Genomic DNA, 19,182 nt, shown 5'->3' on the forward strand with positions numbered 1-19,182 from the left:
TCAAGTCTTGGGGCTAGCTTGTACACAAAGTCCAAAACGGATACCTTGGCTCAGCAGAAGCGATGACTTGCAAATACAGTAGTACTAGTAAATGGATAGTTCAGCATGATAATTAAACAAAAATTGACCACAAATTCAACATGCAAGATCTTGCTTTTGTCTTCCTAACACAGATCTTGTTTTATGTCTTTCAATAAAAACCCAAGGGAGCAAGTCTACAAACATTACAACAATCCACACAAATAGATAATTCCTACTTCACTCTTTGAAGTCATCCTTGTCATCTTCAGGAATCGGTTGGTTTCTCCAGAACACGGCTAAGCCACTTCCACCGAGCTGCATAATTCAATCAAACATAGTTACAACAATGCAGCTGAACATAAACTACACTTGGTTCAACAAAACAATGCCTATGATAAACTTACAGCCATGCAGACGACACTGACTGCAGAAGGAACAGCCACAAGAGGATTTGTGAAATGCTTTTGCGCTAGCAAGAACCCCAGCGCTGAACTCTGCGGTTCATAAAAAACAACAATAGAGTTTCTCAATAAGAACTTGTAACATTAACACAAAATGGCAATATATACATTGGCGTAGGAAAAAAAGCAACTTACTTGCATTCCACACTCTATAGAAATGGTACGGGAAGTAGACTCGCCGAAAGAGAACTTTGAAATCCAATAGCCAATAGCAAAGGCTGCAGCATGAAGGAGTGCCACAGGGAGTATAAGCTGAGCTCCTTGTGTTTTCAAAACCTCTGAAACTTGTCCAATCTTTTCACAAGATCAAAAAACAAAAAAATCAAGAGTCAATACTACTTTCACTCCTAAACATTCAATAAAGAAATGTTTTCTAGTTGTATGAATTTACTTACAGGGCTAGCACAGAGAAGAGTGGTGAGAATGACTCCGATTAGAGGCGTCACTGATATAATCTTCGACGTGAACTTAGGAAAGAACTCATTGGCCAGAACTGTCACACAATGCATAAAAAGACATCAAGTCCCTAAGGAGTCATACAAAAATTCATTGTTCTAGAAACATCTGAGAACAATACTTACCTCCAACTATAGTAGGCACCAACACTACTTGAAAAGTGCTAAGAGCAAGTCCCTGATACAAACAAAGTGGATCCATAAGTGATATAAACAAAGTGGGATCTACTGTGCTTCCTTCTGCTTTAACCATGCAATAACTTAATGTTTTGGCTTAATGAAATGTATCTTATAATTAAGCAAAATAAGTTGGAAAGAGAAAACTCACAGCAGCATCAACGGGAACAAGCTGGCCAGCAAGAAGCTTAGTGAGAAGAGGAGTCATTATAATAGCCCCAATAGTTGAACACCTACAAATATTAAAGAACATATTATATATAAAAGAAAAAAAGAAACTAAAGCGTCCAACCACATTCAAGAACAAACAAGTGAACGTAGAAGTATATATATATATACGTTGTCATGAGTACAGAGAGCGCAACGTTTCCCTTGGAGATATAGGTTGCAACATTGGACGCTTGTCCTCCAGGGCAGCATGATACCAGGATAAGACCAGTTGCAAGAGGTGCTGAAAGCTTAAGTGTCTAAAAAAAAAAACAGAAAATGTTTGTATTTAGTTGGCTCCTCATCAAAGTTGATGTGATAAACACTAACATACCATTGCAATGAGAAAACCTAGCACTGGCTTGATCATGTACTGAGCAAGAAAACCAACACCAACCTGCATAAAGACTCCAAAAACGTTAAAAGGAGAAATGTATGTAAAGAGTAAATAATCAATACATCAATGGTTCATTCATTGGGTCTCACCGTCCATGGATTACGTAAACACCTTCTGAAATCTTCAAAGGTAAGAGTTAGCCCCATGGAGAGCATGAGAAACCCAAGACCTAGAGTGAATAGATCTGTTTCCAACCATGTCACCTACAAAAAAAAAACACATAATCTATTAGCACAAGGAGAAAACACAAATTGGTATTATAGATCAAACAAATAAAAAAGCATACCAGAGATGGCTTGAAGATGCCAACAAGTGTTCCCAAAATAACCTGCACACCAAAAAAAAAAAAAAAAAAAAAGGCATCACATATTAACCATGGTGAGAAATAAAATGCATGCATATATAGAGTTCATCAAAGTAGAGTAGTAGAAAGTACCCAAAGTGGGAAAAGAGTGGTCAAAAGCTCAATAGTCTTCTCGTACTGGCTAAGTTCCTTAGGACTGCTTTCACCTGACAGATCTGCAGCAGCATTGCAAACAACCTTGCTGCTCCTGTAAAATTAAAATGAACATCTTAAAATCTAAAAGTGGATCTAACTTTACACTCAACACACATCTAACTAGAGGACAAAAAAAATACCTGGAGGAAGCTGATTCAAGAGCAAAGACAGAGCTTAAAGGTTTACTGCTCTGAACCCTCAAACTTACTCCAGTTTTACCAACAGGAAACAACTTGATAGAATCTGAAAACACACACACAAGAATGATTCAGCAAACATACAAAAAAAGAGAGAGACTTTGTAAAAAAACTAGAGGATCTTTGTTATTATATACCTAAAGATTGGGCCTGAGATCTCCTTGTGGTAAGAGAAGGAAGGCGGGAAGTGCATTGGATCCTTACTCTGGCATCAGTAGGCAAAACTCTGGAAAGAGAGGCCATGGTCATGGGAAGGGTTTAAGGAGGATCACAGAGAAAGAGACTTTGAGAAAAAGAGAGAAGATGACTCCAAAAACACAGGAGGAAAATTAAAAGGGTTTTGTGGAGAGGAGGAGGAGGAGGAGTCCGCCCTTGTTATGTGATTTGGTGGGAAATGAGATGAGCCACTCATTTTTTTTAGGAAATCTCCAGAATCCTATCTGCAAAATATCTCATGAAAAGTTATGTAACGCATCAGTTTTATTTTTGACATGCAACATGTTAAAAAAAAAAAGATTAAAAATGCAATTCGTTTTTTTTGCAACATTTTGGAAGTAAATAGAAAGTTGGAGGGTTTTATTGCAAAATTTTGATACTTAGATTTGAAGCCCAAGTAAGTTACGAATCTAAGCCCAATAAGATAGAACAGCTGTCTTTCTCGGACCACTACTGTTTTGTTTAGGCGTTGGTCGGAAGAACTGAGAGAGAGAACAAAGAGAATCGATTCGATCATAAAATGCAATTCGTTGTTTTTTACCGGCTTTTTGGAAATAAATAAAACGTTGGAGGGTTTTATTGCAAATTTCACCAGTTAGCTTCGAAGCCCAAGTTAGAGCCCAATAAGACAGAACAGCTTTCTCACTACTGTTTTGTTTAAGCGTTGGTCGGAATACCGAAAACTAGCAGTGTTTTGAAACCCGACCCGGATCCGCAGTTGAACCGGTAAATCCGGTGATCCAGAAAAAATTTGGTTTGGGTTTTGTGAAAAATCCAATATTAAAAAACCGCAAAAATCCGCAAAAACCCGATAAAACCCGGAACCCGGCACCGGTTGAACCATCGGTCGAACCAATAAATAACTTTTTACTTCGTTTTTTTTTTAGTTTTTTATTATGTTTTTAGATTATGTTTTATATTCTAAGTTTCCAATTAAGAAGTTAGGTACTGACAAAAAAAAAGAAATTAGGTTTTCTTATTTATTTTAATATTTTTGTTTTTTAGATTTTGATGAAGATTTCACTATATCACCTAAAGAGAATAAAGTGAACGATGGTAGAGAGAATCAAAATTAATTGATGTGATTTGGTGTTAGTTTATTTCCGTTATTGATAATTTATTACAAGGATCTTACTTTTGGTTTATTTTGTATTTGTAGTTTAATTTATTATTCACATTAGACTTTTAAATATTTAAATATTTATAAATGTTATGTTTGGATTTATTTTAGATGTCATAACTCTTACGTTGTTAGAGAAAATTTTAAATAGTTTAAACTATTTTTTTGATATTTTGTATGTCAAATGAAAATAAAAATATAAAAACTAAAGTTAAGTATTTTCTAAATGTTTTTAAACATAAAATATATACATATCCAAACTATTATTTTATGTTTTAAAAAAAATTAGAAAATATTAAACTTTAGTTTCTATATTTTTATTTACATAGCTGATATATTATTATATAATAAAATTAATTCATTTATCAATCCGCGGTTCACCCGTGATCGAACCAGTGATCCAGCAACCCGGTAAGTCGTCCGGTTCTGTGTCGGGATCGGGTTTAAAAACATTGCCAAAAAGTAAAGAGAATCGAATCGGATCGATTGATCATAGAGAGAAAGAAGAAGAAAGTCTCTCTCTTTTTTGTTTCCGAAGTCAGTGAGAGAGAAGAAGAAACGTTTGAGTTCTGATGAGTTCTGGAGGAATCGTGGCTGGACCAACAGCAGCATCAGCATCTCTGCCTTCAAGCGGAGGTGGAAACGTGGAGTGGCACGTCAGACCACCCAACCCTAAAAATCCAGTCGTCTTCTTCGACGTCTCTATTGGTGGTATCCCTGCTGGTCGTATCAAGATGGAGCTTTTCGCTGACATTGCCCCCAAAACAGCTGAAAACTTCAGGTCCTCTTCTCTTCTCTTCTCTCTTTTACTTCTTCTTCTATGTATCCTCTGATTCTTAAGTAAAGTCTTGTCCTTTCAACTTTCAGGCAGTTCTGTACTGGTGAACTCAGGTATGCTCCATCTTCTTACCTTTTTGCTCTTGCTTCTTGTTCCTCTATATTGCATCGCTTCAATAGATTTATGAGAGGTTTTAGAGCAGAAAAGTCTTGCACTTGTTGCTTCTTTCATGCTTCAGTCTAGAGTTTGTGTTGTTTAGGCATGTTTCTTGCACTTTGCTAGCTAAAGCTTAAGATCTAAACTGTATTTAGGCTAATTGAGAGAGAGTGATGAGTGGACAGCTCTGAGTACTTACTCTCTCATCTTGATTAATCGGGTTTGTCTCGGTTGCTTTGGTGGTGTGGAATGCAGAAAGGCTGGGAAGCCTCTTGGTTACAAAGAGTGTCAGTTTCACAGAGTCATCAAAGATTTTATGATTCAAAGTGGTGACTTTCTCAAGGTTAAGTGCCCTTTATATTTACATGTAGCCTCAAATTTCTCTCTTCTTACTAAGTGTTCAACATTTGTTAAACTCGGCAGAATGATGGGAGTGGATGCATGTCAATCTATGGCCACAAGTTCGATGATGAAAACTTTACTGCCAAACATACTGGACCAGGATTGCTCTCCATGGTTTGCTTTTTAGCTTTGAAATTTTATAAATTTTTCTTCCTTAAATGTGTAGTAAATGTCAAAACTCTGTCTTTGCTATAGTACTCATGAGTTTTGATCACTAATATTGCGGCTCTCTTTATATTTTGTTTGTAGGCAAATAGTGGGCCAGACACAAATGGGTGCCAGGTAGTTTCAGTCTCCTTGTTATAGCGGCCTTACTTACTTACATGTGTGGATGATGCAAAGCAGCGAGCATTTGATGTATTCTGCTCTTGCACTGTGATGCTAATCTAAATTTATAAAATTTTAAGGCGTTAAAAAAGAAGTAGGATGTGTTAGTAGCTGGTTAGACTTTACAATGTTCTCATTTAGTCTATAATTTAAACCTTTTGCTCTTGGAATTGCAGTTCTTCATCAGCTGTTCAAAATGCGACTGGCTTGACAACAAGCATGTTGTCTTTGGGGTATGTCCTCTTTCCACATCCAAGTATTGCATGATTATTAGACCAAGAAGCTTAGTTCTCTCTGTGTGGTAATTACTGAGACTGTCTTACTAGGAAGGAAAAACTTAGTTGAAGCAGAAGCATTGACTGATGAACCCTTGGTAACAGTGTTGTTATGACTCATTGCAAATTGTTCTTTTTGATGTACAGAGAGTTCTTGGAGATGGTTTATTGGTGGTGCGGAAGATTGAGAACGTGGCTGTTGGACCAAACAACCGTCCTAAGCTTGCTGTTGTCATTACAGAGTGTGGGGAGATGTGAAATGCTTTTTAGCAAATGAGAAAAACTTGAAAAACAGAGTCTTTTGAAGGAGGGAATGTAGTGAGAGGCCAAAGCTTTATTTTATAGTTATAAACCTTACGCATGTGTGACAGAAGCTAAACGTTTGTCATTTAGTTTTTCTTTCACTTTAGTTGTCATCATTTCCCAAAGCAAAGCCACTTGTAAACTTTGTTTTAGAAATCATTAACTTATGAGTGAAAATGAGCCATTTTATATTCATAGCTACTAATATTTGTAAAAGTTCATTAGAAAGAGAAACACAAAACAAGTCTTTAGCTCATCAGTATGTAATGTAGGCTCTATAGCTTAATCTAGAACTCTAAAACCCCTTCCCTTTTGAGTATTCTATCTTCAATCTTCTTATCCGAAGAGCAACATAGTTCAAAGGTATCACAGCATTGCCTCTTTCTCTAAAATCTTTTCCACCAGAGATAGCAGAACGTCCAGGTGTAGTCCCGATCCGTCGACCAAGTGGTGTTTTAGTCCACATTGACTGTGTTAAGACACTGTCCCAATGGCTTCTTCTTTGCAGACTTCGAACCATACTTTGCTATCTTTCTCTGTAGCAAGCTGACCTTGCAGTCATTTCTGTTGCTGTTATTGCAACAAAACAAAGAGCTTTGTTTTGTTAGCTCAACAAAGACAATGATTATCTGAAAAATCCATGTTCTTCTAATGTTTTATTTTTTAGAGATTTGTTTTCTTAGAATATATTACAATGATCTAACTTATAAAAACATTCATCCAAACAAATAAGCTTCATGTTCACCTCATTAAGTTGCTAAACAGACTAAACAAATGAACATTCTCGGTTTCAGAAACCATATAAGATAATGAGATTCTATCTAATCATATATAGCTAACATTTTCAAACTATTTTGTATGTCATTATTATGTTTTTAATACTACACCCTCATTTCTTTTGTCCTGGAAACTAAACATGGATTCATAGAACTGATTCTTTCTCGCAGTTTATAGAAGTGTGTGAATATAAATACTTCCAAATGTCTCTTGTTAGACAACTTATGTTTTTACCTTATATCTACTTTTAATCTTAATTTGATTATTTACCAATTATGCTTATCTATTTCATTTTCTTCCTCCTTCAGTGGTGTATGTTTACCATCATATTTATGGAAAACAATGTTAACTCTGCTTATGATGATGACAATGAAGATGATGTAAACTCATCAACCGCAAAATTCTTCTAGTAGTGTTCTTTTTCAGGATGATAAACAATATTCTCATGATGATAAAGAACCTTTTCAGAATGATGATTATTTTGATCTGAAATCCAAAATTCATGAATTTGTCTTCTGTTTTAAGACCTCTTCGTCTTAGAGAGTTTTTGAAAATAACAAACCTTATAATCATAGAAGATTAAATCCAATAAACCCGTCCGGTAGAGCATGAGATCGTCTAAATAAGGTTTTGGCGCTTAATTATAATTCTTTTATTTCTTTCTCAACATTATTTGTGCAGATTATTTACGTTTAAATAATAAACAAAACTATTGTTTATGTTAAGTATAGGGATATTATAAAGAAATTAATTGAAATACACTAAGTTGAATACCATTTTCAGAAATATATTCAATCAAAAATATTATAACATTCAGATTTAGAGTTTAATGCTAATTGTTTTGGTTTTAGTATTTAGGAGGTGTGGTTAGGTTTATAAACTTCTATAAATAATTCTTAAACATGTATAAATAATTTAATAGATTTAATTTAATCTTTTTCATAAGAATAATCTTAATTACTGAAGTATTTATGAAAATAGTTATCATTTAAAAGTAAATTTAAAAAATAGTATCAAATTTGAAATAAAGTTAGAATTTCCCCGAAATTATATTGCAAAATGCATTTATAATTTATATGTTATTATTTTTTTCGAAAATTTTAAGCATGCATTAAGTAGCAATACATTTAACACAGTAACAACAATACGAAATAACAACATATGTAAAACAGGAACAACAATACGGAATAACAATGCAAAATGCTATAGTTTTTTTTTGAGATAAGTTTTTTTGTCCGAAAAGGTAACTCATCACTGTCTGTTAAAGCTTATAGTTAGAACATACTAAAACACACACATAATCATTAGACTAACCTTTGTCTGAACATGTATTGGACAAGGTTGTAGCATCTTCAGCAAAGACCCTTCTGACCACACGCCTATATAGCGCAACACATTGGTTGTGGTCAAGCATCAACGGTTAAAATTTTAGGTGTGAACTGATTTGACACATTAATTTTAATATATTTATTACCTAAATTATGTATATAAATTAATTTAAATTAAAAAAAAATATCGTTAACAATACGTTGATGACTATTATTTATTCATCTAAACTTATTTTCATCCAATTTTTGTTGGGTAAAACGTTCTATTTTCCCTCTAGAAGTATCATATAATTAACAATTTTACACAAAGTTTTAACATCGTTTCAATTCCACATATTTTAAATTATCAGACTTATTACTCCCCAATTAAAAAGATCAAAACCCAAACCTCCATAATGTATTAGATAAAAACTAAAACCGACACATAGCCGATTTAAATCGGTTTAATGTTTTTGGATTTGAAACTTTACCCAATTTAAACCTAATTAAACCAAAACAAACCAATTTAATAAGAACAAACCAAAATTGACCCGACTTATGACAACCCAACTCAACCTAATCTTCTTCTTCATGACCATTACTGCTTCATCTTTCTTAATTTAAAAAATATAACCAATGTCAAAGGTGTGGCTCCGTCGGAGCTAAGGAATCTGACTAACCTCGTCGAGCTGCACTCTCTTCGACAACAAACTTGGCGGAGAGATTCTAAATAGTGTCTTAATGGCAGCTTGGCAATTGCTCAAGCAGCTAGTCAGAGACAAGGAAAAAGCTTCTTTAATCATGAACACACAACAATATGTATAATCACTTCTTTGATTTTAGTCGTTAATCTTAAAACTTCAGCCTTTTCTATGTTTCAGTTAATATTATGGCTAATCTATTATACTATGTTTCTCTGGTTTCAATTTCTGCCATTAAAGACACTTTTGGTGAAGCAAAAATAGTTGAACAACTAAAAGTAACAACTTAAAAATACTGAAACTATAAAAGAGCATGCTTTGAGTGAGCTCATGTGGGAGATGCTTGTTGTTGTCTCTTGCCTCTCCAAAATTTAGATCCTTTTGAATCAGCAAACCTTTTCTGTGACAGCTCGTGTGGAAGGAACTAAACAATTCATAGCTGTGATGTTCTTGAGCTCATCAAAGAACATAGTAACGCAGTCATCAGTTTGAGTGTGAAGCCAAGAACACAGTAAAGGTTTGATTCCTCACGAAGCTTCTTTTTCTCTCTAACTACTTGTCTGGATTGTTTCTGAAATTAATCAAGAGATGGAGGGTGAAGAATAATGGGTTGGGTCGGGTTGCCACCAATCGGATGTCTGGTCAGGTTTGTATTGGTTCGGTTTAAGTGTTTTAAATCTAGTTTATAGTGTAAACCACTAAATTAATGAAGAACCGTGGTCTATGTGGATTCGAGTTTCGATCTTTTTAATTGGAGAGTAATAAGTCGGATAAATTAAAATATAGGTGGAACTGAAACGATGTTAAAACTTTGTGTGGAATTGTTACTATAAAAGACTCTCTCTCTCTCAACTGAACCGGAATCTTTAAACCGAACACGGATAGATTCACCTAAACACGCGCGCCTTTTTAAAAATTCGTTAGTTCGTTACATTGACCGTTCTCTCTCTCTATATGTTCAGAGAAACGAAACTAGCGAGAGAGCAAAGAACGAGAAGTAATCGAGAAGGAAAAGCAAGAAGAACATGATGATGCAAGAACGTAAGACTCTGAGCATGAACGACATTGATCTCTCACTCCTCCGCCTCTCATCCCCACCTTATGATGACTCCTTCTTCTCCCCTGGTTCCGACGAGTCCGATCATCCCAAACGAAGGAGACTCTCCTCTCAAGACCCAATCTTTATCTCCTCTCCCCTTCGCTCCACCCACCCTGAACCCCATTCCTCCAACATCGACGACCAGATTCTCACCGCGAGCCATGTTTTGACGAAGCAAGAAACGTCGTCGTCTGCTTCCAAGAATCCTGATACAGAGGTTGCTTGCTATGTAATTAAAGCATTTTCTTCTCTTCTGGTACTAATAAAGAATCTTTAATTTTGGTGAATAACAGACGATGAAGATGGTTAACAATCACGTGGAGGAGATCAATCAAGAAGAGACTAACTATGATGCTTACGAGGAAGAAGAAGAAGATTGTGGAGAAGGGATGAGGATAGAGAGATCTGGAGATGGGTTTGTAATTAGATTGAAGTGTAGATGCAAGCTAGCTTTTAGAATTCTTTTCTCTGATCACCACCTCTACTTCAAGTCTCTGTGATTCAGTTAGTACTATCTTCTTACTCTCTGATTTGTTGTAACACTTTTTACTTTTTAAAATTTTTCAAAGTAATGTTTAGAGCAAGTCACAAAATAAGCAAGTTAACTGCAATGCCTGCGAGTGATAAGAATGAGTCATGGAACTGTCTTATTACATCTCTTTGTTGACTTGTGTTATCCTCTAACATGAGTTCCTTGTTTTATTTTTAGATAGTAAACACTAAACAGATACAATCCTGTGATATTTGCAATAACGCAAAAACAAAAGTTACAAACAGAATGAAACATCCCAAAAAGTGAAAGGCAATTGGTGCTAAAACCATCAGTGCCTTATTTATGTAAACTGTAAACTAGAGAACAGAATGTCATATGTAGCATTGGACTCTCATCCAGAAACATTCTCCTATAGTCGCCACAACGATACTAAGATGAGCAAGAAACCGATTCAAATCCCGAAGATGGTTTTTAAAAAAGTTCTAAAGAAGTCTACAGCTTCTGATTCTATCAGTCCCCAGACACAAACGCCTTCTGCTCGTAGTACTTCTTCTCACTAGCTTCCTTTTTCAAATTACGCTTCTATAAAATGCAATGCAAAACAAATTTCGAATGAGACAAAGGTCAGAGTGAAGCAACAAGAATGAATGAACAAGAATAGCAACTTGCCTGATAAGCTTCATGGTTGGCTACAATCCTTCTGATTATGGTGGATGTTGTGATATCAAGAGGGCTTTCTAGAACTTGGAATATGCCCATGCTAATTGGTACAGCGTATGGATTCTCTTCCTCCTGTTAAATCATCAAACCGTATTCTTAATAAACGCAGCTCTATTGTCTTTTACCTAACTATATCTGAATCTAGTTTTACCCTTTGAAAGTCATCGCTCTCGGCTACTGTCCCATGAACCACCAATGAAATGTCAAATGTTGTGATCTGCAATATCCAAATCACTATCAAAATCAGCTTTTCATGGAAGTCACTTTGGGTATTATCAAGTAGAGAGCAGAGAAGCTCACCGTATCTTTCGACACTTCCCATGGAGCACCAATGATCACCTCATCTACATAGCGGCATGCTAGAACACTCAAGCTTCTTTCATGGAGATTCATGATTGGGCGGTGCGCTCCTCTTTTAGCACTGCTCATTAACGTAAGACGATTTTATTAAGCAGAGATGCACATCTAAACTTCTCAACACTACCAAGACTTAAAAGTAGATATCAGAATGGGACAAGAACTATCTATCTTTGTATAAAATCAACATCAACAACAATTAATATGATCACTTGCCAGGACATGAAAAGAAAAGATAACTAAATAAAAACTGAGACAATCACACAATAAAAGCAGACAGCCAAAAAATGAGCGTTATGAACCTGACGGTCTGGTCATTATGTATTCCAACAAGAAGAAAGTCTCCAAGCTCTCTAGCACGCCTGAGAATCTGTACAAAATTGAATAAATCGAGAACAAGAATCAACACTGGCAGAATAACATTAGATATGGTCACTTAGGCCATTCTAGTTGCACTAGCGGACAAACATATATGATAAGCATCCATATGTCGACAAAAAATACAAACTCAATCTTGAAATGAATAGCATACTGAGCATAACCACTTGACAAATTTAATTGTACCAAGTTAACTTACTATACCTCAACATGGCCAGCATGGAAAAGATCAAACGCACCATCTATGTAAACTATGCGTGCATCAGGTCCCGGCCCCTGCCACCATAAGCATATAAATCGATCAACTCCAAACACAATATGAGAAACGGAATGAAAAGATGAAGTAAAATGACAAAAGTATGGGAAACGTGAATCTATCAAAGAAAAATAATCTTAGGTTACATAGCGGGTATGAGTTGAAGCATAAATGAGGGGTGAAGCAACCTTGTGTCATTTTAGAAAGAAATATATAGACAAACATTTAAAAGGTACGTCCAACGATTGGTGAAACTTTCATAGAAAGAGTGAGCTCAGAGCCACTTGGATAGCTATTAGGAAAAAAAGGGTCATATACCTGTTCAACCTACTTGATCATAAATCATAAGGCAACAAATACTATAGCTATAGATATACAAACATCCACATACTATAACCGGTAGATACAGAGGCAACTAACGAACTAATAAAAAGGACAGTCTTTAAGACTTTGCATACCTTGCCATTAGAGAACTGAACAATCCTGCGGGAAGTAGGAAGAAAATGCGAGACGCGAGTACCAGCAGAAGAAACTCCGTCCTTAAACCTTGGACTGTCATGCCCATGGCTGAACTGCCTTTGCAAAGATGAACGGTTATGACTATCACTAACAGATCTTTCTCTCACACAAAGAAGCATACGACCTACACATAAATTGCAAAAAAAAAATCAAAACTTTTAGAAAAAAAAAAACTAATCCATCAAACGATGCAAGTTTGTATATTTTCTTCAGTTATACCAACGATATCAGTGCTGGAAACTCCTTCAGTACGCTTAATCTGCTTGTACCTCCCAGCCTTCTTGGCATGCGCATAAGCATCAGTTCCATCGGGAAGAACGCAAGGATCATCCCCATGGATAATGTAATCAATCTGATACTCATCAAACACCGCCTTCACCATTATCATCCTAACACAAAAACATAAATAAGAACAAACCTAAGGGAATTAGATATACTAAATAACACACGAGATGGTCTAGTGGTAGGCGGACTCTGAGAAGCTAAACTACCCCACAACACTGACTAAACATGTGTTGCCACGCAGATATAAAGTAAATGCGTGGCAACACATGTTTAATTGGAGATTAGTTTTGGTAGATAAGCCATCCTACACTAACGAAACATGTGTTGCTATGCGTTTATAAAGTAAACGCGTGGCAAAACATGTTTAATTGGAGATTAGTTTTGGTAGATAAGCCATCCTATGCTAACTAAACATGTGTTGCTATGCGGATATAAAGTAAACGCGTGGCAACACATGTTTAATTGGTGAATTAGTTTGGTAGAGGGACTTTGGGAAGCTAAGCAATGCTACACTAACTAAACATGTGTTGCTATGAGGATATAAAGCCATGATTTATGTCTCATTTGAATATCCGGAGAAAGGATCTATCCGTCTAGTTAGTTAGTTAGTTAAGGATTAATTAAAAAGAAATTAGATAATAAGAGGAACAAGGAGAGATTACCTCTCATGAAGAGGAGTAACGGGCGGTCCTTTATTAGCTATAATCTCTTCGTCGCTAACAACGCCAACGACTAACTGGTCACCGAGAACACGCGCTTGCCTTAGCGCGTTGCAGTGGCCGTAGTGCATCATGTCGAAGCAACCGTCCATGTAGACGCGGACGGGCTTGCGTTTTCTGAAGGGGGAAAGCACACATGTGCCTAGCCCTAAGCCTAGAGGAAGGTCGCCGTTGAGGAAGAGGTGGAGGAAGGAAGCTCCGACGGCGAAGGCGGCTCCTCCGAGTAAACAAGTTCCGACGATTTTCTCTTTCTCCCAAACCATTTGCTCTTTGTTTTTTTTGGTAATCTCAGATGCTTTCTTCGTTTGTTTGCTTCACATTAACAGAGGTCGTAGTCGTAGATCGGATCTCTCTTCTCACTGACGTTTCTTTCTCTTTGGAAGAAACTCGGGATCGGGAAGTCTTTTCTTATTAATTTTTTTTTTAGCTAGAACCGGACCGAAACACTTTAACCGAAACGAAATTGGGTGGTTTGGGTTGGTTAACTTGTAAGTTGTATTTATTGACAAAACCGGAAACCGAATTAAAGGTCTTATCAAGATTCCCCCTCCCACACTACACGTGTAGAGATTGCAGGAAGCATTTCTTTCGTGACTCATCCAACATCCTTTGATGTAAGATGCAACTGCCTGCGACCAACTATCAGAATCGATGTTTTAAAAATCGAATCGCTAGGCGGTGCTTTATATAGTACTAAAGATTAGACGATTTATTCGGGGTTTAAGATTTAGCAAATTATTAATTTATTTTAAATATTTTATACATTTATATGACATATTTTAATTTTAAAATTTAATTATAAAATTATTATGATGAATTATCAAAATTATATATAAATCATAAAAAAACTAGACAAATTTGTAGATATGTAACAAAATTGTTGCTTAATTTAATATATATATATAAATTTAGATCGATTTAAAACGATTTTAACTGATTTAGAACAGTTTAAACTAATTTAAATTATATAAATCGGTATAAACCGGATTTAAAATCGTTCTGAATAAGATCGAGTTGTCGTCTAGACGGGGGCTTAGACGCCACCTAGACCGATTTTTAAAACCTTATTAGAATTGATTTCATGCTCTTCTTGTATGAATCTTTATTGACTGGGGAAATATAAGAAATTTGATCAGTTTAGACTCATGTTTGTTTCCACATCAATGACAACATGATGAGAGTATATTTTGTTGTAAAATGTTTGATGCCTACTCTCACAAAGTAGAATAGCAGCAATAGGGCTTACAACTAAATCATACAGCCCACTAAAACAAAAACGAGGCCCAATCTATTGACCCAATCATAGCCTCATAGGCAGGCATCCCGGTGTTTTGGATTTGTCGGGGAGACCGTAAGTAATAAAAACAATTTACAAAATGACAAATAAAGTAACCACCGTGTGAGAAAAACACGTGGTACAATCCGGAGATAGATCTTGCAAGTTGGATAAATAATCGAACGGTAGAGACAGTTCCACACGTGCGAAAACAGAGTTGGGTTGTCTGTCTTCTATCTTCCCTTCCTTCTTCCGTGTAAGTAGCAGCAAAAGCAAAGGAAAGGAGACGATGCGATCCAGCAAAGTGCAGCACTTATAGATTGAAAGCAGTGGCAGAGTGAGTGTTAATAATCGAGGAGAGAAGATCCAATGCGTTGGTAAGGCATTTTGATTTGAATCTGAACCGGAGAGATAATAATGAAAGGCGGAGGCGGAGGAGGAGGAGGAAAACGACGGTGGAGAGTTCTAGTAATTGGAGTATTGGTTCTTATCATCTTATCAACGCTTGTTCCTCTTGCGTTCTTGCTCGGCCTTCACAACGGTTTCCACTCTCCTGGTAACTTCCATCTCTCTCTCGATCTCTGTTTTCAGATCTGACTCATATCTAAAATCTCTTCTTCAGGATTCGTCACTGTTCAGCCGTCTTCTCCTGTAAGCATTGCTGTTTCCCTTTAATGGTTTATTTTATGTGGGCAAATGTTGTAACGCTCTTCTTTGTTTGGAATCAGTTTGATAGCTTTAGCAGAGTCAATGCTTCCAAACATTCCCAGAGAGATCTCTCCGTCCGAGTCGATGAGGTTCTCCATAGATTCAATCCAGTGCTTCCCAAGGTTGGTCCTTTTCGGTTTCCACTATATTAAAGGCATCGACTTTCTATTTTTCTCACTTGTTTGTATCTTTTGTGTGATGATACAAAACTTTAGATAACTGAGTGATTTTTATTTTATTTTATTTGAATATCTCATGTGACTGGAAAGTTAAAAATTGCATCCATGAGTTATGTTGCTTCATGTATCTCAACTTGTTTTGGGCGAGGTGAATAATTGGTTCCTTGGGGTGAGATGTTTGTAACAGATTTGATTCTAACCTTTTGTTGTTTTGTTCTTCCACATGCTAGAAAAGCGACATAACCTTGGATTCCAGAGATATGAATAGGACAAGCACCGTTGATTCTAAAAAGAGAGGTCTCGTCTACTTTACAAGTTCCCAGTGTCTTATTTCGCTTCTGATCCGCAAATTTAACGTCTGGTTCCTCAATTAATCTGCAGGATTACCAGTGTCCCCAGCTGTTGTTGCCATCCCTACCCCTGCAAAGGTACAAATGGATTATGTTGTTTCTTTAGTAGTCATTTTTGTATCTCTTACCAATGGTCTTAAGTTAACTTTATTCTGGTTTATTCTCCGAACAGAAAACAAAAACCAAAGCCTCGCACAAAGGTGTTCAGGGGAAAACAGTAAACGCCTCGCACAAAGGTGTTCAGGGGGGGATAGTAAATGCTGATGAAACTCAGAGAACTTGTCAATTGAAATACGGAAGCTACTGCCTCTGGAGGGAGGAGAATAAGGAACCCTTGAGAGATGCTAAGGTGAAGCACATGAAGGACCTCCTGTTTGTGGCTAGAGCATACTATCCAAGTATTGCTAAAATGCCTTCTCAAAGCAAGTTGACTCGGGATATGAAACAGAACATCCAAGAGTTTGAGCGTATTCTTAGTGAAGGTTCAGCGGATGCTGACCTCCCTCCACAGTAAGTTCTTCACCAGTTTGGGTTTTAGCATGTTTGCACAGATAGTTAGATTAAGGTTTTACTCATTTTGCATCTCGTTCCACTGAATCTGTCAGGGTTGATAAAAAGTTTCAGAAGATGGAAGCGGTAATTTCAAAGGCAAAGTCTTTCCCGGTAGACTGTAACAATGTTGACAAGAAATTGAGACAGATCCTGGATTTGACTGATGATGAAGCTAGTTTCCACATGAAACAGAGTGTGTTCCTCTACCAGCTTGCTGTACAGACAATGCCTAAGAGTCTTCACTGCCTGTCAATGAGACTAACGGTGGAATATTTCAAGTCAGCTCCAGTTGAAATTGAGGATAGTGAGAAATTCTCAGATCCTTCATTGCTTCACTTTGTTATTATCTCCGACAATATACTTGCATCTTCCGTTGTGATCAACTCAACGGCTTTACACGCAAGGGTATGCATTAAATATAGTTTTCTTTAGTGCCGCCATAGAACACCCTTATATCTAATTCTTGTTTGGTTGTTGATGTTACAGGAAAGTAAAAACTTTGTTTTCCATGTACTAACAGACGAGCAGAACTACTTTGCGATGAAACAATGGTTTATCAGGAATCCCTGCAAACAAGCAGCTATTCAAGTATTGAACATTGAAAAACTCGAGCTGGACAATTCTGATACGAAGAAGCTGTATTTGCCTGCGGAGTTCCGTGTCTCCTTCACCAGTGGTGACAACAATTTGGCGGCACAAGGGAATAGAACATACTACTTATCCATTTTCTCCCAATCTCACTATCTTCTCCCAAAGATATTTCACAAGCTGAAAAAGATTGTGGTTCTGGATCATGACGTTGTAGTCCAGCGAGACTTATCTCCCCTTTGGGAGCTTGACATGGAAGGAAAAGTGAATGGCGCAGTGAAGTCGTGCTCTGTGAGATTGGGTCAGCTAAAGAGTCTCAAGAGAGGAGGTTTTGATACGAATGCTTGTCTCTGGATGTCTGGATTGAATGTCATTGATCTTGCTAGATGGAGGGAACTGGGAGTTTCAGAAACCTACCTGAAATTTTATAAACAGGTTAGTGTTATGGAAAACGTATAAAGGCGAGATTAGTAGGTGATTATGTATGCAATGACTTTGGTTTTCTTTGTGTAGCAGATGAGTGGTGGAGGTGAGTCGAGAGAAGCAATTGCATTGCAAGCAACTTTGCTTACGTTCCAAGACAAAGTTTATGCTCTTGACGACAAATGGGCTGTATCAGGGCTTGGTTATGACTACTACATCAACACCCAAACGATAAAAAACGCAGCGACCTTACACTACAATGGGAACATGAAGCCGTGGCTAGAGCTGGGAATTCCACAGTACAAAAGCTATTGGAGAAAGAATCTGAACCGGGAAGATAGATTCTTGAGTGACTGTAACGTGAATCCCTGATGAGAAAGCAAAGGAATCTACACTGGGCAAATGCTTTAGAAGCATATTACACGCAAAAGAAAAAAAGATTTAGAGTGGTGGTTAAAGCGACATCTCATTTTTTTGGAGAGGGGGTGAATAAACCCGAATGCATTGCAGAAGAAATGCTGAAGGGGGAAAGAGCACGCACGCAAAAGTGGGTTAAAAGTGATTAGCTAATTGATTTTTAAGAGACATGATATGAAGATGATTGAAAATCAGCTTTAATATGATATAATTAGAAGAAAAAAAAAGATGTGACTAGACTTTGATGTTGTATATGATTTTTTGGCTAAAAGATGTGCCATTCTTTCCTCGTGTGTTTACTTATATTTTCAATAGAGATATCTGACTATATATTGGTAGTGAATATGTCTCGTTTCTAAGGATATACTTTAAAATGTTTTTTCATTCACATAATGCCCATTTGATGATATGATGTACGAGATAGGATGCAAAATGATCAATCATATGATACAAAACAAAAGCTACTACTAAGAGTAAGATGAGGAATCAGATTTGGTTGGTTGTATTTACACTACTGCAGTGCATTAAAGAGAGAGCAAGAGAACATATTCTTCATGCAGTGAGTACACTGTTATCTCTCAAAGGTCGTAATCACTTTTTGTGTACACATGACGCAGAAACCGCATTCTTATTTGTTTATAGACAAACGATAGATAGCGAAAGGAATATAAAAACTGTAAGCGAGAGATGTCAACGTAAGTGGAACATTCAATTATATCAAGAGACGTTTACACTGAGAGACACTTTGTGTCTTTTGTTAACGCTGAAAGGCACATTATGATATGACACACATTGTTGAGACAGCTGTCTTTTTGGTGGACACAAAAGCCCTTTAAAGACCAAACCAGATATCTTCTCAATTGGAATAAATGAAAAAGGTGCAAAAGTAAAAGTAGTTGTATGGATTTTAGAGTCTCTTTCCTGACCGTCGGATCATTTTTTAAAAGAAAATCTAATGGCTCAGAAGAAGCGTATTGGTTTGGCTCAGAATAAATGTTGTTTTTTAAACGTAACTTGTTGTGGGTTTCGTTTTTCAACGAAGGTGAGAGATAAGGCGAGAAGAGATATAAGAGATAGAACTGGCGAA

The 19,182-nt window shown here is 36.6% G+C and overlaps 5 protein-coding genes across 6 annotated transcripts; 3 read left to right on the plus strand and 2 right to left on the minus strand.

Annotated features, from left to right (window-relative positions):
• Window positions 1-74: 74 nt before the first annotated feature.
• On the minus strand, window positions 75-2,837 carry LOC103867083 (sodium/pyruvate cotransporter BASS2, chloroplastic). Its single transcript, XM_009145115.3, has 13 exons — window positions 2,552-2,837; window positions 2,358-2,460; window positions 2,155-2,269; window positions 2,005-2,046; window positions 1,808-1,921; window positions 1,656-1,718; window positions 1,454-1,581; window positions 1,266-1,347; window positions 1,064-1,115; window positions 878-975; window positions 618-776; window positions 426-515; window positions 75-336 (listed from the first exon to the last, which is right to left on the minus strand). Exons 1-13 carry the CDS (start codon window positions 2,661-2,663, stop codon window positions 259-261), a joined length of 1,236 nt encoding a protein of 411 aa, XP_009143363.1. The 5' UTR covers window positions 2,664-2,837; the 3' UTR covers window positions 75-258.
• A 1,369-nt stretch (window positions 2,838-4,206) lies between these two features.
• LOC103867084 (peptidyl-prolyl cis-trans isomerase CYP22) lies at window positions 4,207-6,192 on the plus strand. The gene is made up of 7 exons (XM_009145116.2): window positions 4,207-4,531; window positions 4,618-4,641; window positions 4,940-5,027; window positions 5,108-5,200; window positions 5,336-5,368; window positions 5,590-5,646; window positions 5,836-6,192. Exons 1-7 carry the CDS (start codon window positions 4,323-4,325, stop codon window positions 5,944-5,946), a joined length of 615 nt encoding a protein of 204 aa, XP_009143364.1. The 5' UTR covers window positions 4,207-4,322; the 3' UTR covers window positions 5,947-6,192.
• Window positions 6,193-6,407: 215 nt separating this feature from the next.
• Window positions 6,408-10,815, plus strand: LOC103867085. Its single transcript, XM_009145118.3, has 2 exons — window positions 6,408-10,092; window positions 10,169-10,815. Exons 1-2 carry the CDS (start codon window positions 9,802-9,804, stop codon window positions 10,373-10,375), a joined length of 498 nt encoding a protein of 165 aa, XP_009143366.2. The 5' UTR covers window positions 6,408-9,801; the 3' UTR covers window positions 10,376-10,815.
• Window positions 10,591-13,964, minus strand: LOC103867086 (ethanolamine-phosphate cytidylyltransferase). The gene is made up of 9 exons (XM_009145119.3): window positions 13,546-13,964; window positions 12,818-12,987; window positions 12,538-12,722; window positions 12,028-12,099; window positions 11,748-11,815; window positions 11,389-11,509; window positions 11,240-11,305; window positions 11,038-11,160; window positions 10,591-10,950 (listed from the first exon to the last, which is right to left on the minus strand). The coding sequence occupies exons 1-9, from the start codon at window positions 13,863-13,865 to the stop codon at window positions 10,879-10,881; spliced, it is 1,197 nt and encodes a 398-aa protein (XP_009143367.2). The 5' UTR covers window positions 13,866-13,964; the 3' UTR covers window positions 10,591-10,878.
• A 934-nt stretch (window positions 13,965-14,898) lies between these two features.
• LOC103867087 (probable galacturonosyltransferase 7) lies at window positions 14,899-18,433 on the plus strand. 2 transcript variants are annotated; one of them, XM_009145120.3, is made up of 9 exons: window positions 14,899-15,434; window positions 15,501-15,529; window positions 15,607-15,708; window positions 15,996-16,062; window positions 16,147-16,193; window positions 16,288-16,625; window positions 16,721-17,072; window positions 17,154-17,690; window positions 17,769-18,433. In XM_009145120.3, the coding sequence occupies exons 1-9, from the start codon at window positions 15,296-15,298 to the stop codon at window positions 18,048-18,050; spliced, it is 1,893 nt and encodes a 630-aa protein (XP_009143368.1). In that variant the 5' UTR covers window positions 14,899-15,295; the 3' UTR covers window positions 18,051-18,433. The 2 variants fall into 2 exon arrangements, with proteins under 2 accessions (XP_009143368.1, XP_009143369.1); XM_009145121.3 differs by having other exon boundaries at window positions 14,913-15,434; window positions 17,772-18,050.
• Window positions 18,434-19,182: the final 749 nt, after the last annotated feature.

Source organism: Brassica rapa, chromosome A05, assembly GCF_000309985.2.
Source record: "Brassica rapa cultivar Chiifu-401-42 chromosome A05, CAAS_Brap_v3.01, whole genome shotgun sequence".
Classification (NCBI taxonomy): domain Eukaryota; kingdom Viridiplantae; phylum Streptophyta; class Magnoliopsida; order Brassicales; family Brassicaceae; genus Brassica; species Brassica rapa.